At 40.2% G+C, this 23,533-nt stretch overlaps 1 protein-coding gene across 1 annotated transcript; it reads right to left on the reverse strand.

The window, feature by feature from the left end:
• Nucleotides 1–18,838: 18,838 nt before the first annotated feature.
• LOC115970543 lies at nt 18,839–20,087 on the reverse strand. The gene is made up of 2 exons (XM_031090163.1): nt 19,977–20,087; nt 18,839–19,438 (listed from the first exon to the last, which is right to left on the reverse strand). Exons 1-2 carry the CDS (start codon nt 20,085–20,087, stop codon nt 18,839–18,841), a joined length of 711 nt encoding a protein of 236 aa, XP_030946023.1.
• Between the last annotated feature and the right edge of the window lie 3,446 nt (nt 20,088–23,533).

The following is a 23,533-nucleotide window of genomic DNA, read 5'->3' on the forward strand; positions in this document are numbered from 1 at the left end:
ATAATAGGCAGGTCTAATGTAATGCCAAAACAAGTCAAAGAAAAAAAAAAACAATAAAATATAGTCTGTGTGTAGTTTACTGGTTCTAGAGGAAAACCAATCAATCTTTGAACGCCGAAGCCGAGGACCAAGTCCTAGTGGTGAAGGTTTACTTTCTCATAGTACTGAGTATTTTCTCAAAAAAAATATACTAGTAGGAGTACTAAATTTATGTTTGGTCATTCTCAAAAAAAAAAAAAAAAAAAAAAAAAAAATTGTGATTGGCCAGGTTGTAATCGAGATTGGTTCACTGGATTATTGTCGGTTACCCACTTATGTTACTGGGATCCTTGTATTTGTAGGGCTAAGGTTAAATTATAGTTAAATGTGAGAGATTAATTAGGGTCTCTCATAGTTGCATTTTTTGTAAGGGGTTGAATACAAGATATCTCTCACATGAAGATAGACCTCACAATTTTGAGACCCACCATCATATTAATTAATATTTAAAACCATTATAACGAATTAATAAAACCTCCAAAATTGTCTATGGTCTTTGTGATGCCTCAATTGGTTTGATATATATAAATATATATAAATATATATATATATATATATACAAGATAGAAATTCTACTCTACCTAATTTAAGTGTATATGTATGTGAAACTCCCTTCTAGAGACTTGAATATCGACCCTTACCCACACTCCATAAGCATTTATACTTGTGGAGTGACCATCACATCAAGAGTGTGTGGTGGTAAATTAGTTTGATATTGATTGAATGAGTGTTGTGTGAATATGTCATCGAGCATTTACTAAATTGATTTAGGCTCTATAAACAAAGATTCTCATTATAACTAGATTATGATACCATAATTTGTGTCAATTTGATTATTTGAGTGTGTATTCTATATAATTTCGCTCAAGCAAAATCAATTTAGCTTAAGCGAAATTCATTAGTGAAATTCATTAGTCTTCAATTCTCTTAAGATCTTCAAGGCAGCTCATGGCTGACTTTTACCATAAACGAAATACACCCAAATCCAAATATTTGAATAAAACCCTTATTTTGAAATTAGTTGACACTAATAAACATAACTTTAAGAAATCACTAGTGACACATAATATGTATCATAGAATAACGGGGCCTTAGTCATGAATTTTTTTTAAAATCTATCTTAGTCATGATTTCAATTCGAGGAATCTATATCTTGACTGGTCGTTATTTCTATTTGTATTACATTGCCTTAGGGTCCATTTGGATGCCGCTTATTTTCCTGAAAACTGAAAACACTGTAGCAAAATAATTTTTAAATGTGTAAATAGTGTCATGGACCAATTTTTAATGAAATTTTTGTTAAAAAAAAGAGATTTGTGGATCCCGTGAACAGTACATGAGACCCATTAAATAGTGCATAATCACGTGAAAATTGACTTCTCAAAAAAAAAATAAAACCAAAACGTCAAACGCTGGGAACCAGAAATGCAATCCAAACAGGTACTTAATACTGTTATTATGCTTAAATGGAGTTTGCCGTGTCAAATTTTTTGTCAGCATCTTTTGTTGTTGTTCTTCTTGTTCTTTTTGTGTGTGCGTGTGTATATATATTCTGATAGTTAATCTTGTTCTTCTTAAAAGTTACTAAAATATTAAAGTTTTCAGGCCTACTTCAATCTCAATCATCCACCAAGTGCCATCAAGATAATTACATTAATTCATCTGAGAAGTCAGGTGCAAATTCTATATGTACTTCTTTATTGTATATGACAGATTATCAAAATTATAAAAAAAAAAAAAAAAAGCTTTGAAATTTAGAGTTAATAATGTTGTGATAATCAGACTTATTAGTGTCTTTATTAGGCAATCATTATTTAATCAATTATGCTTAAGCAAGTACTCCGTATTTTTTTGAATGGGAAGTTAAGCAACTATTGATTAATACTACTTTCCTACCATTGAACTTGTCTTCATTCAATATGTATTACGCGTTTGGCCACTAATAAGTCAATGAATACCTAATGCTAGATGAACAAATAAACAAATAAACAACCTTAAGAGCTCAAAATTCAATATTGCATCATTGTGGTTGATCCAATTGTAGAAGTCAGTTCTTTCTAGTTACACACCACGACCTGTAACTAGATTTACTAAACTTGTATAAGTTGTATTTGCCCACGAATGGACCAAATGAGAGGTTGAATAAGGAAGGTTCACTTCATTGGAGGTTTTACATTTTCAAGATTTTTGCCAATTGATTAAAGAAAGGCAAATCCACATGTTAATATTGCCTCTAGGTTGCAATTGGATTCTTAAATTTGAATTTTACAGAAATGGATTTGGAATGTTTTGATTCCAAATGTTTAAAATTTAGAATTCCTTATTTTGGATGCATTTTATACCTATGATGATTTGAAATTATAAAATTTAAAATCTACTGCAGTATGTCTTAAGGATTTTTAAAATATGGGTTTAGAAGTTATTTCAAATCCAAAAATTTCAAAGTTTAAAATTTTTTGTGTATTTATCAAATCAAAATCATTGACATTTTTTAAACTATCCAAACAAGGATATTTGAAATTTAATCTTCAAAATTCAAATCCACATGCTTAAATCTTGCCATCCAAATTTACCACTAAATAATCTTGAGACTTCAACCTACTTTTATTATTTTTTGGTGAAAAGGTAGATTAATAATTAAACAGTACAAAGTCTAGGTAAAAATTACTCCAAGCATCTGCATCAGCAAACAGAAAATTTCAACTTACTTTAATTGAAGCACTTTTGTACTTACTAGGATTACATCAATCTTTTAATGATTTCCCAATTAGAGACATCTTTGTGCCACACCCCATTCTGTTGTGTACTTTTAGCTTGGGAGTTCTATCCCCCGCATTTACCCAGCAAAAAAAAAAAAAAAAAAAAAAAAAAAAATTTTAAAATTTATAGACATCTTTGTAATTTGTGATGCAAAAGTAAAGACATTTCATTCCCAAGTAGACAATAACTTGAAATGGGTGCATTTTTTTTTCCAAGGAGTTTATACTTCTTACGTTTCTAGCTGTGGCTGCAGCTGCAGCTGCTGTGTGGTCCTAAATTTTTGATTGCTAGGAAAACTCTACGAAGTGTGGCTTTGAAAACAAAAGGTTGCATTTTTCATGAGAAATATGTGGATGATCTTCAATTTGTAATTTGTATTAATTGGCTTTTTATAAATTATGCTACGCTGATTTTCAAAGTCCAAACTCATTCAGATACATTTTTTCAAAAATAAATAAATTGAGCCCAGTCTATAATTAGTTTTTGACAATTAAGATTTAAGAGCCTTATATCATATTTAATAAAGGGAAAAGGGAGAAAAAGAATGGAAGGATAAGCATTTACTATGTTTAGTTGGATGAAATGGAGGAAAAGAATGAGAAAAATTATAACACCACAATTAATTTCACGTTCATTTTTACAACTATCTTATATGACCAACTATGAGTGATGGAAATAAAAGTAATAGATTCATGTAAAAATAACAAATTGTCAATCACAGTCTGATAATTGTGGAAATAAATGTGGAATTAGTTGTAATTCTGAAATAACCTTCATGGAAATCATTACCTATTATTTATATTATTTCTTAAATTAGGAAGAGAGAAAGAGAAAATGTGTGTTCCAAACTCTTAATGTTAAATGCTTCAATTATTGTAGGATTCACAAATTATTTTTCCTAAAGAGTTGTGATGTTAGTATGTTACAATTAATTGCTCGGTTGACATGAGAACGAATTCCTGTAAATATAAGAAAAGTTAAGGACATCACTGTGATTCCGATTGCCAACCACCAATACTCTCCGGTACTTAAATTAGTAACATCAATTCTTCTTTTAGGAAAATGAAAGTTCATTTTTAAGTTTTGACTTGTTCATAGTGGGTTCGTTGTGTTTATTCCCCATTTAATATTGTTTTTCATGGTTATTCATGAGGAGCAAAGTTTGGATTGGTATCCAATTGCACTGAACCCGTCATGATGATGGCACATGTTTGCTTTTAATTACGTACACGTGTCATTATCCCAACATATTGGACTTAAGCCAAATAAATTCATGAGAAACTGGTTAATTTTTAGAAATTTTGCTGCCATGAAAAATATCACGATTATTGTATTGTTTTGGCCGATCTGACTTGGTTATGTATACTTCTTTGTCGATTATATTTGCATCAAGTTGGAAATCTATAGGTTAATGATGCTTAGAAAAAATTCTGGTTTTGAACGTTTTATGATTTCACAACTAAAGACATCATTGTTCCAAATAAGGTGTTTCTTTACCTTGAAATTGATGTATAGTTTTTCTTTACCTTGAAATTGATGTATAGTTTTCTTTTCCCATACATGATGCATATTTCTAGCTTATTTTGATTGATTGGTAAGAAAAGTCTAGAAATGTGATTTATACTGTGCTTAGAAGCTTTTGAAAAAACATAATGAAATAGAAGAATACATAATAGTCAGTATATATGATGGTTGAGATAAAAAGAAATTGCATTTCAAACAGAATAATAAATCACAAGAAAATAGGTGAATGATGCTACGTTCTAAACTTGGACTAAAGTGATTTCATTAATTATGCAAAACCGATATTTAAAGTCCAAATTCAGCTAGATATATATTTCATATTAATTGAGCATATTTTATTACTTATTAATTAATATTGATTAAAATTTTCATATTACATTAGATTGGGGAAAGGGAGAGGAGAAGAATAGAGGTATACAGCTTTTAATTTGAATATTTATTGCGTTATCTACCACAACATTCAATTAAATGAGTTTTTTTGCTAAGAATCTTATAACTTAATTGATTCATACTTTTTGGTGTTTTCAAATTAGACATTCAACGTTTAAATTTCTCACCTCATTATAACTATTACAGTAAATTATAAATAATAATAATAATAAATTAAATGTGTATTTGTTTGTTTGCTTTTACTACTTTCTAAACGTAGTGTGAATGTGATTATCTTGATTCCTCATTAAGAATTGCAAATTTGCAATAGACATTAGGTTAAATATTGAAGAATATCATATTATTTTCAATTTGATAATATGATTATAAAAAAATATTTTAATGTAAATAAAAAATAAAATAAAAAAGGAGAGAGAGAGAGAGAGAGAACAATTATTGTCTTAAAGCTTTTTTTTTTTTTTTTTTGGTTTTTTGTTTGTCCTATTTTGCTAAGTGAATGAATGAGATAAATAAATGTTTTGAGCAGAAATAGAAGTGGATGAGACTAGCTCTTTTTATATTTATTTAATTTTACTGAGGCTGGGACTAGAGGTGCTGGGTCCCAAACTAAAGGGGTGAATAAGGTTGTATGAAGGGTTACGCAATTTAGATATTAATATAATTCAATTCTATTTACGTGAAAATAACAGCTACCTAATAATTTTATTTATCACATGACAATTAAATATTGTCATTTCTTTTTTTCTTTTTTTCTTTTTTTGGATAAATATTGTCATTTTTAATTGGTAAAGTTTATATCATGCATATGAAATTCTATCGAATGGTTAGATGTTGCCAAAAAGTTCTATTGCTATTTTTAACACCACAAATTATAAAATTAGGTCTATATTGATAGAGTTAAAGTAGTAATTAGTTAGCTGTGCAATGTAACTCAAATGCTAAAAAAAAATCTATATATGTATATATATATATATATATATATTTTATTTTGTTCATGCAGGCCGGCTCTATGGTGGAGCAAAAAATGCAACCGTCTAAGGCCCTAAGTAAAAAAAAGGCTCCTAAATTTTAACCAATAAGATTATTTATAATCAATAAATAAAATAATTTTTTTATTAGATGAAAAACAAATAAAAAAATAGAGAAAAATGCAACGTCGTCCACAATATTTTTCACAACACTATTACAACTAATGCTAAGTAGTAAGTTATTACAGCCTATTGTGGATGGCAAAAAAATAATTATAGTGATATTTTCAAATAAAAAACAAAAAGCAGTTTAAAATCTAGGATTTGTTGTAAAAAATATTGTGAATGTTGCACTTCTAAAAAAAAAGAATAATAATAAGAGTTTAATTAGCAAACTTTTACTAGTTTTCATCTAAATCTACCACTAACACCACTGTTTTACTTACCACTATCAATCTACCACATCAACAAGTATGAAAAATTTTGTCAAATTTTTTTGTCTTAAAAATTCAAAAAAAAAAATTCTATGTAATTCATGTTAATTAGTAGTAATTTTGCATCTAAACAAGATGATCAATTTTCACCTTAGGCCTCCAAATGCATCAAGCCGCCTTTGTGTTCATATTATAGGTTAGATTATTTATTATATGTATTATTTTATTGAATTGAAAGTTAAAATAAAAACATGATGGCACCGCCAATACTGATACTTATGTTTTGCGTAGTAAGTGCGCCTCTGCCAGTTTGATTGTCATTTGTGGACTCTTTTAAGTTTTTGATTTGATGTCGGAATTGGATTGCTCTCAATTGCCGACCATCCTCACTGGTCCACATCTAAGCCAACTGTTCAAACATGCTTACGTCCACACAGGTGACGAACTCAATCATTATCTTTGCATATGTTATTGTTATTCTTCTTTTATCTTTATTTCCTTTTACTGATAAACAAATATTTATTTGGAAAAATAAGAAGAAATAATCGATTTTTAAACAATTTTTTTTATATATTTTATAAAAATGGTATCAATTTTTTTTATTATAAATAGTTTATTAACAAATGATTTGAGAGTACTCATTCACAGGACCCCTATTTAAATTAAACTAATAAAGATTATAGATTCCAACTAGTTTAGGGGTATTGTTGATATCCTTTAATCCATAATTCAGTACTATTTGGATGGGCTTTTTTTTGTTATTTGTTTATTTTGTTTTGTTCCCTTAAAAAATGTTTTTAAAAATAAGTTATATAAAAATACAATTGTAGATGTGGGGATCGTTCGATTAATAGGCCCATAGGATTCAGAATGGGTTCAGGATTGTTGGGCCAGTGGCCCATCGGAGGCCATATACCCGTCCGAGGACACCATGGTCCTCGGCAGAACGCGTCCGAGGACGATCAGGACGTGGTCTCGTTGCGATCAGATCTCAGAATTCAGTCATCTCAAAGGGTAGAGTAGCCGACTAAAGATGAAAGAGATAAGGCAAACAAATATCTGAAACTACAGCTACCTCCGCATTAATGACCTCTCAACCAACTCTCTGGCCGCATTAATGTGGAGGTGATACCTGAACAGTGGGGAAGTAGCCTTACAGCTGCCCATAGGAAGTTCCAAGAGGTGCCAGATGGGACAGAAAGAAATCCTCCGAACCCAACCTACACGTGTGCGGCGAGGATGGAGCGCAAAGGGGGATATATAAACTAAAAGAAGAACATGAAAAAAGGGGATCGAGACAGAAAAAAGAAAGAAAAAGAACAAGAGACGGAAAGTAGAGAGAGAAAAGGGAGAAGAGAAAGAAGGATTGGTACTAGTCACTAACGAGGAATATCCAGAGTATCAACTGAAAAACCTTGTACGTTCGTGAAATTGAGTCTTTGGAGGAGAGATTACAGTTAGCCTAGTTCTTTACACCCACGCTCTAAAAATCATATTGTCTGGGCCCTTTACGTACGAACCCGATACTGTTTTGGTTCGGTACTAAATCGTGTCCTTACAATTGGCGCCGTCTGTGGGAAGAACTTGTGTTAGCTTGTGTAACCTCTAATACAACGTTTTCGATGGAAGGAGTGGAACTGCCTCACCCGGCAGCGGGGCTGTATCAGGGTGATATCAGCCCGCATCAGGCGGAGTCAAGGGGCTCTCAGCATGGTGGTCCTCGAAGAAGTCCCGAACAGAGGGAAGTCCAGGAGGGGAGCATACATACTACTCACACCACGAGAACCCGTACACGCGGGAAGAGTCACGTTTCCCACGTGAAGTATGATGGGGATCTGCAACGTGAGATTGCGGACTTGAAGAGAGAGTTACGCCATGCACGACGGGAACGTTCACCACCTCGCTTCGAACTATCATCCGGGGAGTCGGATGAAACTAGTTACAGGCGGAGGTCGAGGACTCCGCAAAGCGAAACTTTCTCCTACGAAGAGGAGCGTCGTCATAGGCGAAGGCGTAAAAGTCCCACTAGCAGGGGCTTGGGAAACGATGCGATGAACAAAGTATTGAGTCAAATTTCCAAATCACCATTTACAAGAAGCATAGATGATGCTACCCATCCTCGGCGGTTTAATCAACCTACGTTCTCTCTGTATGATGGCCACTCGGATCCGGTGGAACATGTAAGTTATTACAGCCAGAAGATGGCTATTCATTCCAGGAATGATGCTCTGATGTGCAAGATTTTTCCATCGAGTTTAGGTCCAACGGCGATGAGGTGGTTCAATGGCTTAAGGGCCAATTCTGTGGGATCCTTCAAAGCACTGACCTAGGCTTTTGGCGCTCGCTTTATTACATGCAGCAGAACTCCTTTGCCTCTGGGCTCCTTGTTGACTTTGTCTATGCGAGAGGGTGAGACTCTCAAGAGCTACTCGGATAGGTACTGGGAAATGTTTAATGAAATAGGGGGGAAGAATGACGCTGTGGCTATAACCACTTTCAAAGCCGGTCTCCCAGCTGACTACGACTTGAGGAAATCTTTGACAGGCAAACCTGTCACCAGTGTGCGCCAGCTGATGGACAGAATAGAGAAGTACAAGAGAATAGAGGAGGATCAAAATCAGGGGAAAGGAAAGGCCAAAGTGATCCCTCAGGAGAGAAGGGATTTCAGGTCGGATCGTTATAATAATAATCGACCAAGGAGAGACTTCGCTGGGCAGTCAGCCTCGGCTGATGCCCAGGCCGTTAATGCAGTGTTTCGGGAGCCTGTTCAACAGGTCTTGGAGAAGATAAAGGGTGAGCCATTCTTCAAATGGCCGAACAGAATGGCGGGAGAGCCTACAAAGCGCAACCCGAGTTTGTATTGCCATTACCATCAAGACCATGGTCACACGACAGACAACTGTAGGAATTTATGGGACCATTTGGAGCAGTTGGTCCGAGAGGGGAAATTAAAGCAACTCTTGCACCATTCCAGCGGAAGGGCGAGCCAGGCAGGTTCTGAGGTGCGGGGGGATGCCTCATCAAGGCTACCCTGGGGAACGATCAATGTCATCTTTGCGGCCCCGGGAAGGACTGGCTCTTGCCCCACAAGAGTGTCGTCGGTGTCCCGATTCCCCGCCGAGGATCGTTCTCAAGCATCGAAGAGAGCCAAGAGGCATGTCCCTTTGATTTTGGGTTTTTCAGATGAAGATTTGATTGGAACTATACAACCCCATAAGGATGCCTTGGTGGTCACGCTGAGTATTGGTGGGTACGATGTCCGAAGAGTGATGGTTGATCAGGGGAGCGCAGCGGATGTGATGTATTCGGATTTGTACAAGGGGCTAGGTTTGAAACCGGGGGACTTGACGACCTATAATTCCCCTCTAGTCAGTTTTGAAGGAAGATTGGTCATTCCTATGGGGCTAATCAGGTTGCCCGTTCAGTCAGGCACGGAGGTGGTAGAGGTGGATTTTATTGTCGTAGATGTTTATTCTCCATATACGGCTATCTTGGGAAGACCTTGGCTTCACGCACTCAAAGCGGTTTCGTCCACCCTACATCAGAAGGTGAAGTACCCATCCGGAGACCAAGTGCTGGAGATAGTAGGGAACCAAGCGGCTGCTCGATAATGCCAAGTAGCGGCCATTCAGCATCGGCCAGAGGCAGAAACCTCGGCTACAGCCGATAATGAGTCATAGCAATTAAAGCCCCCAGCGTCGGGTTTAGACATACTAACCAATGGGGTGGAGTGTGAAGATCTGGAAAAGGTGATTGTCGCTGATGATCCAGAAAAATTCTTCCGGGTTGGGGCTAAGCTGCCTTTGCAAGAGAAAGCGAGTTTGCTGGAGTTCCTCCGAGCCAATGTGGACGTCTTTGCATGGGACCCGTATGAAGCCCCAGGAGTAGACCCAAGTTTCATTTGCCACCGGCTCAACGTGAACCCTGCCATTCCCCCTAGGAGACAAATCCCTCGGCGACCATCGAAAGAGCATGCCGAGGCAGTTAGAAGTGAAGTCGCCAAGCTGAAACAGGCTGGGGCTATTAAAGAAGTCTTTTATCCCCAATGGCTGGCCAATACGGTGGTAGTAAAGAAGAAAACAGGAAAGTGGCGAGTGTACGTTGATTTCACCGATCTTAATAAGGCCTACCCTAAAGACCCATTTCCTATGCCCAAGATTGACCAGTTGGTGGATGCAACCGTGGGCCACCCTAAGATGAGTTTCTTGGATGCCTTTCAAGGATATCACCAAATACCGCTGGCCGTTGATGATCAGGAAAAAACCGCTTTCGTGACCCCGATTGGGAACTACCATTACAAGGTGATACCCTTCGGTCTCAAAAACGCTGGGTCTACCTACCAACGCATGATGACAAAAATGTTTGAGCCACAGCTGGGCAGAAGTATTGAAGTTTATATTGATGACATGGTGGTGAAAAGCAAGGTAGTGACTGAACATGTGGAGGACCTCACTAGCATCTTCGGGATATTAAGAGAGCATAAGTTGCGCCTGAATGCTTCGAAGTGTTCCTTTGGTGTAGGTTCCGGGAAATTCTTGGGGTACATGGTGACCCATAGGGGAATTAAGGTGAATCCAGATCAGATTAGGGCCATTAACGATTTGCAAGCGCCTCGAAATCCAAAGGAAGTCCAGAGGTTGACGGGGATGACTGCTGCGTTGAACCGGTTCATCTCCAGATCGGCTGAAAGGTGTCGTCCTTTTTTCCGTCTGTTACATAAGTGGCAGGGATTCAAATGGACCGAGGAGTGCGCTGAGGCGTTCCAGCAGTTGAAAGACTATTTATCCAAACCGCCTATCATGTCTAGCCCTGAAGTGGATAAGGTGTTGTATGCCTATCTGGCAGTAGCTCCTCACGCAGTCAGTTTCGTCTTGATGCGAGAAGACAGTGGCGTCCAGAGGCCGGTTTATTATGTGAGTAAATCCCTCCATGAAGCCGAGGTGAGATATCTGTCGTTAGAGAAGGCCATACTGGCAGTCATTCATGCAACACGTAAACTTCCGCACTATTTTCAAGCTCACATTGTAGTTGTCTTGACCCAATTGCCTCTCAAATCCATACTTAGAAGTGCTGACTATACCGGCAGAATTGCCAAGTGAGGAACGATTCTGGGTACTTTTGACATCAAATACATGCCCCGCACCTCCGTGAAGGGTCAAGTTCTTGCCGATCTGGTAGCTGAATTCGCTGAGTGCCCTGAGGAAATTAGTAGGAATCAAGATCACATGGATGAAAAATCGGTTGGCGTAATATCCGCTCCAGGAGGGCCGGTATGGAAGGTATACGTGGATGGGGCCGCAAACCAACGGGGAGCTGGATTGAGATTGGTTCTTATATCTCCCGAAGAGGTCATCATCGAGAAGTCGCTAAGACTAGGGTTCTCAGCTACTAACAATGAATCAGAGTACGAAGCTCTGATAATGGGAATGAGCATGGTCCATAAAATGGGCGGAAAGGCGGTGAAACTGTTCTCGGACTCGAAGCTGGTCGTTGGCCAGGTGACTGGAGAGTTGGAGGCCAGAGACCCAAGGATGCAAGGGTATCTGAACCGGGTTAGGCATATGCGAACAGAGTTCGAATCTTTTGACGTATTACATATTCCACGAGGTGAAAATACCCACGCAGACTCCTTAGCAACCCTTGCCACCTCCTCAGTACGAAGTTTCCCTCGGGTAATTATTGTCGAAGACTTGCATACTCCCGCTTCCCCAGAAAAGGAAGTTTGCCAAATTCGTCAAGCTAGTTTGACGCCATGCTGGATTGATCCTATATTAAAATTTCTCGACAATGACGTGTTGCCCGAGGATAAGGTGGAAGCTGAGAAAATACGAAGGAGAGCACCTCGATACTGGTTATCCGAGGATAAAAAGCTATATAGACGGTCCTTCCCTGGGCCATACTTGCTCTGCGTGCCTCCTGAGACCGCAGAATCAATCCTGGAAGAGTTGCATGAGGGCATTTGTGGAAGCCATACCGGAGGAAGGTCCCTGTCATGCCGAGCACTAACGCAAGGTTATTGGTGGTCGAATATGCAGAAAGAAGCACAGTAGTACGTTAAGAAATGCGATCAGTGTCAAAGATATGCTCCGAATATCCACAAACCCGGAGGAGTTCTTAACCCTCTTTCGAGCCCTTGGCCCTTTGCACAATGGGGGCTGGACATTGTCGGCCCTTTTCCTAAAGCTATAGGAAACAAGAAGTACCTGCTGGTCGGCACAGACTACTTTACTAAATGGGTTGAAGCTGAACCCTTGGCGAACATCCGGGACGTAGATGTGAAGAAGTTTGTCTGGAAGAACATTGTTACGCGATTTGGAATCCCACGAGCTCTTGTTTCGGACAATGGGCTCCAGTTCGATAGCAATGCCTTTAGGAAATACTGTTCAGAACTAGGAATAAGAAACAGATATTCCACTCCAGCTTATCCGCAAGGCAATGGGCAGGCTGAAGCTGTTAACAAGGTCATTGTCAATGGGCTTAAGAAGAGACTAGACGACGCGAAAGGAAAATGGGTGGAAGAACTACCACATGTGCTTTGGACGTATCGAACAACACCCCGACGTTCGACGGGAGAAACTCCCTTTTCCATGACCTATGGGGCCGAGGTCGTTATTCCCCTGGAAACTGGATTCCCGACATTGAAGACCAGTGCATTTTCTTCTAGCAACAATGATGCAATGTTGGAAAAAAGTCTAGACCTGATTGAAGAACGAAGGGAAAGCGCGATGGTACGGCTAGCTTACTACCAGCACAAACTCAAGCAGTTCTACGATAGCAATGTGAGGATGAGGCCGTTAGCCATAGGAGATCTGGTGCTGAGAAAAGTCCTGGGGGCCACTAAGAATCCAAATTGGGGAAAACTGGGACCCAATTGGGAGGGACCATACCGGATTACTTCTGTAGCAGGAATAGGGGCTTACTATCTAGAAGACCTAGATGAAAAACCTGTACTCCATCCTTGAAATGTAAATAATCTCAGAAGATATTATTACTAGTAAAGAAGTTTCAATTCAGATTTTCTCTTTTAAACTTACGTCGAATATGCATCCTGTAAATTTCGCATCCTGTCATATCATACTGAATTGTTAAACAGAAACTGAGTTATGCCAGGTCCTCGGATCGCAAACTTAGTGGAAATTAACATCCTATCATACTGAATTGTTGAACAGAAACTGAGTTATGCCAGGTCCTCGGATCGCAAACTTAGTGGAAATTAACGTCCTATCATTCATACTGAATTGTTAAACAGAAACTGAGTTATGCCAGGTCCTCTGATCGCAAACTTAGTGGAAATTAACATCCTATCATTCATACTGAATTGTTAAACAGAAACTAAGTTATGCCAGGTCCTCAGATCGCAAACCTAGTGGAAATTAACATCCTATCATTCATACTGAACTGTTGAACAGAAACTAGGTCATGTCAAGTCCTCAGACCGTAAACTCGGTAGAAATTGACCTGCTAAGTGGTGTATCGAATTATTAAATGGTAAATAGAGCGGTGATGAGCTTTCTAAATCATAAACTTGGTGAAAAAAATGCCCTATGAACATTCATTAAAGAGTCAGAAAGAGAAAGCCCCGAATGCAAGGTTGGCGTGTAATGAAAAAGGTGATTGAGATGGACCCATACAAAATTACGACGACAAAGTAAGTACGGGTGAAGATAACTTAGAGTCGTCAGAATGATAAGAAGCTAAACGAGAAAGTACTCTATTAAATGTCTAGTCAAAGTTACAAAACAGTTTCTACTTTTTTACTTTTAATTGGTAATGTCCCCAGTTGATTGAACTGTGGAGTCCAATTCTTGTTGAAAACCTTGTGAGACCGTCTCTGCCTTTGAAGCAGTGGTGGGTTTGTTGGGGGAAGCTCCTGGAGGGGAATTGCGAGGCAGAGCCTCCTCGTTAGGGTTAATAGCTGGGGAAGGGGTATCAGCCTGGTACGATTGAGGCGCTGAAGAGCGTATCGCTTCGGGGTAATATACGTTCTCTGGCTTACGTAGTTCCGATGAGGCTTCAACCTCAGCACGGTCCAGAGCCTCACTCCAGGTTCTCGCGCAGAAGATGCGGCACACCTCCGGAACTTCGGCTCTTAGGGCTTTCTCAGTTTCAGCTATCCCAAGTTCATAGCCCCTCTCCTCGACTTCATTCATTGCCTGTTCGGACTTGATTTTCGCTTTCTCGGCTTGTTCTTTGAGCTTTTCAGCTTTCTCCCTTAACTTCTGAGTCTCTTCCAGATGCTTCTTAAGAACAAGAACTTGCTCCTGAGTCTTCTTCAGCTCGGCATTCGCTTCGCGCAGAAGCTTGGCTTGTTCCTCGGTCTGCTTCTAGTAACCTTCTGATGTCAATTCAGCATTCTTGCGAGCTTCTTCTTCGACCTGTTGTTTTTTCCTTGAGGCGATTAAATCTTGTTCAGATTTGGACAAGGTTTGTACAGCCGTTGCCCTTCTTTTCCTTTCACCATCTAGCTGGTTGGAGCAAGCATTGAGCATCTCGTCGAGCTTGAAAGTATTTTGGATGATCTGTAAGAAACGGGGTGTGAATTAGCGTCCTAGTTAATGAAAAATGCGCATTAGTAAGCAACAGTCGCACAATGAAACAGTGTAAAAAACGGTATCTCACCATGCCCAAATATCGTTTATTGTCAAGGATGAGTTGATTCTTCCTCACCTTCTTTATCTCAGCCATATCCTTTGGGAGCAATAAGGCCTCCTCTATGGCCGAGGCTACATGACACCCAATGCCGCCGTTGAAGTCCCTTATAGAGGCATCGTCTCGCAGGGGCTCCCCACCGAGCATAGGAGCTAGCAGCCACGCCTGTGAATCGGGACGTGGGGAATCGGATTTCTCTTGACCCCTCGTAGCGGCGTGCCTAGTTTTCTGCTGCTTTGCAGCTCGTTGGACATCCTCCTCTCGAGTGGGGTGAGATTTTCTCGCATCTATCACCTCCTTACCCTTCTGTTCTCTGCGCTTTTCTTGCTCGGCAGCACTGGTCGGCGTTGGTTGCGGAGAATATTGAGGAGGGTGGCGAGGAACTGTAGGAGGAGACCTGGCTGGAAGAGATGAAACCAGGGATGGTACTGTTTGGGCAGGTGCAGCCTTTCCCTGTTGACCTTCCATCAGCTCCATTAAACTTTTCTGGGGTTTCCTGGGGTTTCCTGTGTACCCCCATCTCGTCAGAACTTTCCTCGGGGCTTGTGGGCTGATCGAGAATCTCTAAGTCGTCCGTGGATTCAGACACTGTTACAACGATTTCCTTGTTTTTTCCCCTTTTCCTTTTTCTATTGATTCCCTTTTTCTTGAAGGAAGATGAGGGTAAAGAAGGCCCCGCCGAGACGCTGGCCACAAGAAGAGGCTCTGTGATAGGTGTGTGTTTGGGAAGTGGGATACCCTCTGGAACAATGAACCCTTCGTAGGCAACACTGATACGGCGAAGCCGAGGATCGCGTGCCCTAATCACGTACTTCGGCGCCTGAAAGCCAAAAGAAAGGGGGGTATAGCCAAAAATTAAATGTGCTGCCCGTAGCTGACCATCAGCCTCGTTCACGTATATTTTGGCTTTCAATAATCTGTCTAGGCTCGCTTTATTGACTAATCTGAGATTGGGCTTCGTGTAGCGTCTATCTGCAAAACCGTTAATTTTAAAGTTAAATTTGTAAGACCCGAAAATAATAAAGGTAAGTAAAATGTGTTCACAAGCTAAGCGGCATAGGTCTGTAACTTTGCACCCACCTGGTGTTCCTTCTACTGTCGGGCAAGGTAGACCATCATGCCATTCCCCAGAAAAAATAAGGAAATCCTCCTTTAAGTACTTATTTGAAGTAGGGAGGCACTGAATTAGCCTTACTGCAGGATATCTCGACTTGAGATAATAATCCTGGTCAGCTAGGCGGTGAAGGCTGTATACCCAATTCACGTCGTGATGGGATAGGTTTAGATCCATTCTCTGATTCAAAGCGTCTATACTCCCCAGAACCCTAAACATATTGGGAGCGCATTGGGTGGGGGATAGCCTAAAGAAATTAAGATAACCCCTAGTGATACTGCCCATGGGGATGGTCATCCCGCCTTCAATAAAGGCAATCATGGGGATAACCACCTCCCCAGTTTGCCTAGCGTCAACCCACTCCCCTTGGGCTGCATACCTCATCCCTACCATAGGTGGGATATTGTACTTAGACCAGAAGTTTCTAATACCCTCCTCGGAGTCAACGAGACGCCGAAAGGGATTCCTCTGTTTCCCCATTTTTCTAAAGAGACTTAGTAGAGAAAAAACTTTCTGGTGTAGAAAAACAATGGCAAAAGCTTCAAGAGGACTTACAGGTTCAAAGGAAGGACCTCGGACAACGTATGATTATTTGTAGTCGCCAGGAGAACAGTGAAGACTGGAAGAAGGCAGATTCAATGTATAAACTCTGGAACCACGTAACCATTAAGGACAAGGTGCAGGTTCAATTTGGGAGCGCCTTTATAGTCATGTGAAGGTTGTGAGCGGTAAAATTCCCGCTCATAAAACAAGAGAAGCCCCCTACCGTTTGATTTGGATCTCACCGTCGAACGTGGGAGACAAGGGAGTTGTCAGAATTTAATGCTACCAAAATCGGGGTGCTGAAGCGTCAAGGGCATGCCCCAAAACGCGCATAGGTGCAGGCTTATGACGTCAAAATCCACCTTTTCTCCTGAAGAGTCGAAAAGTAGGATTTTGAGGGGCTATTGTAGGGATCGTTCGATTAATAGGCCCATAGGATTTAGAATGGGTTCAGGATTGTTGGGCCAGTGGCCCATCGGAGGCCATATACCCGTCCGAGGACACCATGGTCCTCGGCAGAACGCGTCCGAGGACGATCGCGTCCGAGGACGATTAGGACGTGGTCTCATTGCGATCAGATCTCAGAATTCAGTCATCTCAAAAGGTAGAGTAGCCGACTAAAGATGAAAGAGATAAGGCAAACAAATATCTGAAGCAACAGCTACCTCCGCATTAATGACCTCTCAACCAACTCTCTGGCCGCATTAATGTGGAGATGATACCTGAACAGTGGGGAAGCAGCCTTACAGCTGCCCATAGGAAGTTCCAGGAGGTGCCAGATGGGACAGAAAGAAATCCTCCGAACCCAACCTACACGTGTGCGACGAGGATGGAGCGCAAAGGGGGATATATAAACTAAAAGAAGAACATGAAAAAAGGGGATCGAGACAGAAAAAAGAAAGAAAAAGAACAAGAGACGGAAATTAGAGAGAGAAAAGGGAGAAGAGAAAGAAAGATTGGTACTAGTCACTAAGGAGGAATATCCAGAGTATCAACTGAAAAACCTTGTACGTTCGTGAAATTGAGTCTTTGGAGGAGAGATTACAGTTAGCCTAGTTATTTACACCCACGCTCTAAAAATCATATTGTCTGGGCCCTTTACGTACGAACCCGATACTGTTTTGGTTCGGTACTAAATCGTGTCCTTACAGTAGAGTTCAAAAAATTAATAAATATACAATTGCGCTTTAGAAAAAGTCCAATTTAAAAAAAAAAAAAATTTGTAACTAACCAAATCAATAAAATAAATTTCACCAAACCAACCCAGTTGATAAAATCTGTTATTATTACTTTTTGGAATTGAATCATACCTGTACTTGAGGTTCGGTTTCCTTGTGTAGTCTACAATTTTTTAATTTTTTTTAAAAAAAAGGATAGATTTTTTTTTTTTTTTGGGAGAACCAAGATAAGATAGAATTTCAATATATAGCGATAACTTGACAATTGCTTTTTACAATTAGACTAAGACACTAAATAATTTTTAGTATATGTCAGGATTGAATGTTAGATCTTTTATTCGATTACAAAAAACTTTACTAGTTGAGCTAATTTAAATATCTTATTCGAGAAAAAAATAATTAATTTACAAGTGAAGCTAACCGAATCCAACAATATACTCTACAATCTTTTTTTTTTTTTAATCTGCAATGCATTACTGAAAAAACACAGAATAAGGGGGATAATTTGCCTTACAAACATCCAACAAAGCAGGGGGCAAGTTATCCAAAAAGAAGAAGAAAGCCAAACGACATTCTAAAGAAAATCTAGCTACGTGGTGTGCCACACCATTACAGATCCTACTAACCCAAACAAGAGAACAAGAAATAAAACACTTTACTAAAGCAAGGATGTTGAGTAGCGGGGTGTGAATTCTCCAGAGGTAAGGATGGTTCGGGGTGTTGTTGGCGTTGAAGTAGATCTTGGCGTCCTTTTTGAAAATCACATGGCTCAATTTTTCTACTTTTGCAAGTTGAACTGCCCATAGCAAAGCTTCAGTTTCCACTTGGAAGGGAGATGTTCTCTTTATCAACCTTGCCCAGACTTTGAGGGGTACACCACGGTGATCACGAGCCACCACAGTGATAGTTGCTTGAGAGTCTGAAATGGCAGCATCTGTGTTGATCTTAATGCTGTCTGTAGGCAGTAGGAACCATGAATGCACAAGTGGAGGTGGGCGGGGAGCTATCAGTGGGGTTGAGATTGCAGAGTATTCAATACATCTGGATTGGATCAGACATGTGGATAATCTTGTATACCACATTGCAGAGGCTTATGGGTCTGAAATGATTTACAGTGGAAGGGTTAGAAATTTTGGGAATAAGGACAATGAGAGAACAGTTTACCTCCCTTGGCATGGTCCCTTTGATGAAGAAGGAAGTGACTGCATTGGTAACGGCATCGCTGACAGTAGGCTAGCACTACTTATTGAAGATAGTAGGGAAGATATCCGTACCTAGGGCTTTAAGGTCTTGCATGCTGAAAAGAACGGATTTAATCTCATCAGGCGTGGGAATTCTGCAGAGCTCGAAATTTTCGTCTTCTATGATACATAGGAGGACAAGATGCTCGAGATGAGGGGAAAAGTCAAACTTACTTTGCTGAAAAAGGTTCTTGAAATGCTCAAGGAACGCAGTTCTAATGGAGTTGCCCTCAGTGATCCATAAGCTATTATCATCCCGTATCGCATCGATGCTATTTCTTTTCCTTTTGATAACTATGGAAGGAGGGAATTTGGTGTTTTTGTCTCCTAGCTTCAGCCAGAGCTCCCGTGATTTTTTGTGCCACAAAGTTTCGCTTCGGAGGAGCCATTCTAAGAGTTCAGCTTGAAGGGATGCTTCTAAATCCCCTGAATGGTTTGTAGGAGGCTCTTTTTGGATGGCATTGATGCATTGGATCAGGGAGTTAATGTTGTCCTGGCACCATCCGAACACTTCCTTATTCCACTTCTTGAGCGCATCCTTGGTGGTAGCTTGTTTTTTGCATAACTTGATGAAGTCTGAGCCACGAGGTTCCTCATTCTAGGCGTTGTCAATAACCAAGTAGCAGTGGTCATCCCTTAGCCAAGCAGCCTCAAATCTGAAATGTTGGTGAGCAAAGCAGGATAGAGGGTTGGTGTCAAGTACGATTGGAGTGTGATCAGAGCTGATGGCACCCAGGTGGGTCATTGTGGCTTTCCAGTATGCTAACCTCCATGATATTACCTATTCCTTTATCCAATCTTCTCTTGATTGCGGCATTTCCACATTTTCCCTTTGCCCAAGTATATTTACCACCAAAGTATCCAAGATAAATGGCTTCGACTTCGAACATCACTTCTTTGAGATAGTTGGTTGAGGTGCTGCCTTTTTAACCTCATAAGGCTTCATCTTCATTGAACACAAAGTTGAAATCTCCAAAACACTCCTAGGGTCTTTGATGGGATTCAAGTAGAGCGAAAAGATTCTCTCATGCTTTTTTCTTTTTTGAGAAGTACAGGGGGCCGTAAAAGCCAACCATGAGCCATTCGCAAGCAACGTCGCTGATTTTGACTGCAATGAGATTTTTGTTGTATTTTACCTCCTTAACAGATAGCCTAGCTTTCCACAGAACATAGAGCCCGCCTGCTTTACCTCTTGCTTCAACAACTAGCAGATGATCAAACTTGATGGAGCTTTTAACAAACTCCATTCTATTAACAGTAGATTTAGTTTCGGACTAGAAAATTAAATCAGGCCTACCCCTTTTATTTGAGCCTTTAAGGCTCAAACTATCGAGGCGTTGCAGATGCCCCGACAATTCCAACAGAGTAGTTTCATGGGGACGGTTGGGGCTTGATAGGGCCTACCTCCTCGGCCATAGAAGTAGATGAATTGGTGTTAACATTAGGGCGTGAACAGACTTCAGATAGTAAATGGTAGAAAGACTTATGATTATGAGCTTTATATTCTGCTTTCCTTCTTTCCTTAAGAATGAAATATTCCAAGCTCGACTGTGGGATGAGAGCAACGGTCTCTAGGTCGAAATATATTGGCTCTGGTCCACTAGCTGCCTTTCTTAGATGTTTGGCGAAGAAGCTGAGTTCTTTTTCTGTAACTTTCCTTTTCAAAGGATTTGGTGGGTGTGGTATTGTGTGTGGTGGGGTAAGGTGCTGGGTTAGAAGCTCTCGGTTGGTTTCAGCGGCAAAGGAAGTCAGAGGTGTGGGGTGTATAAGAGATTGGATAATTAAGGATTCAAAGGTGCCTTTGGGAGATTGTGGATGGATTGGGATAGGAGTGTTAACTGGGCTTGTAACGACCCCACCCCACCTGTATAGTTATTGTTTGCTTTGGGGTCTCATACCCCTTATGGTTTTGTTCTCCCCCAAAGTACACAGCAGTGAGGGAAAAGACCTCTACACATTGAAGGAAGATCATTTCTTATAAACACATTCTCATGTGCTTCTCTAGGTAATGTGGGATTCCATGGAATGCAAGACCCCCCTTTTTGGGTCACTTCAATCCACCCCCCCTTGTGGGCACACGCATCCCCGCGTGTGGGGCCCAAACTTCTAACTAGAGCATGACTCTGATACCATCTGTAACAACCCAAGGAAAAGCGTTAGCCACATCTACGGTATACCTCAAAAGGACTAGTCACAATTGAGGCTCCTTGTAGTTGTTAATAAAGCCTAAATCTACCCGGTAAATACCCGATGTAGGACTCATCACACACCCACACTCATCATACAATCAATCAAATTTGGGCATCATAGGGCTGTTGGGTCGTGGGTTGATGAAAGGGGTGTCTACTCTTCTATAAGCCTTAGGTCCACTTGCACTGGGGTTAGACGGATCAGGTTTCGGAGACCTCAGAGTGATACTTTGACTGAAGGGCCTGCTTGGGAGTTGGTCCCGATGGATAAGACGTGGTGGGGTACAGTTGTCCCCAGTAATGTTTCCAGCTCGGCTTGGGTGTGCATCGTTGGGGCAATACTATCCGTACCTACTGATGTAGTAGAGGTGGGAATGTCGTGGGGGTGCCACGTATTCTGTGTAGGTAGTGGCCCAGTACTATGCTCTGGATGTATGTTGTACGTTGTTGGCAATGCCACCCCAAGTACAGTGTCACGTACAGAGCTGCTGTTATTCTCCGGTGGATTTTCGGGTGAAGCTATGACCACGTTGGAGGCATCGGTTGGGTGCTCAAAAACTCTAGGTGGTAAGTTGTCATGTCCGGGTTGGAGCCATGGTCTGGCAGCCTTGAATCTAGCACCGTTGGGGTTGTAAAGCTGGAAAAGGGTGCTTGTGCATGACCTTTCTTCATGTCTGATGACCCTACACTTATAGCAGATATCTGTGAGTTTCTCGTATTTTAGTTCGATCCGTGAATCACTATTATTTGGGTGGGAGAGGAAGAAACCTGGGAAAGGTGGCTTCTCTATTGGGATGTCTACGCGAATTCTTAGAAATTTTTTCCATGCACCGCCTGATTCACCAACTTGATCCACTTCTGTAACTTCTCCCAATCGCGAGACTATCCTTCTCAGGTTGTCCTCTATATTCCACAAGGCAGGAGGCAGTGGACTTGAACCCAAAAGGTTGATGGGGAAAAGTCGACCTCTTGCCAAGTGATGTCTGGGCTTCATTTTTTGAGGATAAGGTGTACACCCTTTCAAGACCATGGTCGTCTATGATAGGCTCTGTGCGCATCTACTTCGTGATGGAAATAAAATGTTTTTATTTATGTGTTCCACCTCCAAGGGATAGACCAGGTTCCATGCTTTAAAGGCCACATCGTTGTCATAGGTGAGTCCTATGTCTTTGTTGGTGAGAAGTTTGGCAAGGAGGATAAGGTTTGGTGAGGTTGTGGGAGCTTGGCTTGGAGGGAGCTCTATTCTGGCTTCTTCATAGGTGACTTTTTATGTGCGTGATATGAGGTCAGAGACCTCCATGATGGATCTGGGATAGAGATAATAGCTTTTGTGTGGGGAGGATATTGTAGGAAATGGTGGTTGAAGGTGGAGGTGGGTGGAGGAGGGAGGATAGGCGATAGCGGACATGGTTGCTGGGTTAAGGGGAAGGTGAGGGGGAGAGAGTACTAGTGGGAGTATGGAGAGAAATTTTTTTTTGTTACCACTTCCATTCCTCCACTATCTTGGAACTTCATAAAAACATATTATAAAAATATGATGTAGAACATGATACAGAAGTAGATTACTATGCTTGACTATTTGTAATGAAATTATTATTATCAGGTTCTATTGTTCGAGGTTGTATGTATGTTATTCTCTCTCCAACCAAAGTATTAATAACAATAATAATGATAATAAACAACACGGCATTTTAAGGCATCAGAGGAAGATATATATATTAGAGCAAGACTTGGGAACAGTACTTGGATGCTATTTCTTAAGTTATCTTCTTAAAATTCAGCCATGTCGATTTTTTTTAATGGGTTGGAAGTGTATTTTTTAGTTAAATAGCCACATAGCTAAATCTGAAGAGAATAACCTAAAAAACACCTAAGATACTGTACTTAAGTTTTGTCCTATATATTAAATAGTCATATATTGTTATCATTGAAAACCCTTCAAAGATATTAAAGATAACCCTTCTAAGATATTAAAAACGGAAACTAGTTAGCCAAGCCCAAGGATTTTGTAAAGAAACAATGGACTGCTACATTTATCATTAAATAACCACAAGCATCAGTTGACTTCCCCTAAGAAACAAAAGCCATACGTACATATGTCAACATTTGTACCATATGATTGCCATATATACAAAAGCATCAGTCTCTCTCTGCATACTTTCAATAAGATCAATAAAACGAGAGGAACATCAATAAGATCAATAAAATATTCAAGTTATTGAACATGACAATGAGGAAAAATAATCCCCAAAGAAATATCATCATCATCATCATCATCATCATTACTATTATTATTATTTCTCTTACTAAGTCCTAATGAAGATTATTAATTAAAAAATCTGTAAATGAAGCAATCTCAGTTGATGATTGTAACATGTCTTCTGCACTATTCTGTAGTGTACTATACTTGTAAGGATGTTCGAGCAATGTTTAGGGCCTCCTCTACTGAAGATGCATTCTGAAGCTTGGCTTTATCAACAGAAGACCGGCTCCTTGCAAGTTTA

This window comes from Quercus lobata, chromosome 12, assembly GCF_001633185.2.
Source record: "Quercus lobata isolate SW786 chromosome 12, ValleyOak3.0 Primary Assembly, whole genome shotgun sequence".
Classification (NCBI taxonomy): Eukaryota; Viridiplantae; Streptophyta; class Magnoliopsida; order Fagales; family Fagaceae; genus Quercus; species Quercus lobata.

What these genes read in the sequence shown, in the direction of transcription:
- LOC115970543 (XM_031090163.1), bottom strand. Translation starts at nt 20,087, where the DNA reads ATGGAGTTTGTTAAAAGCTCCATCAAGTTTGATCATCTGCTAGTTGTT. An exon ending in CTAGGCTATCTGTTAAGGAG is followed by an intron (nt 19,439 to 19,976) that starts GTAAAATACAAC and finishes GACAACGCCTAG; the next exon opens with AATGAGGAACCTCGTGGCTC.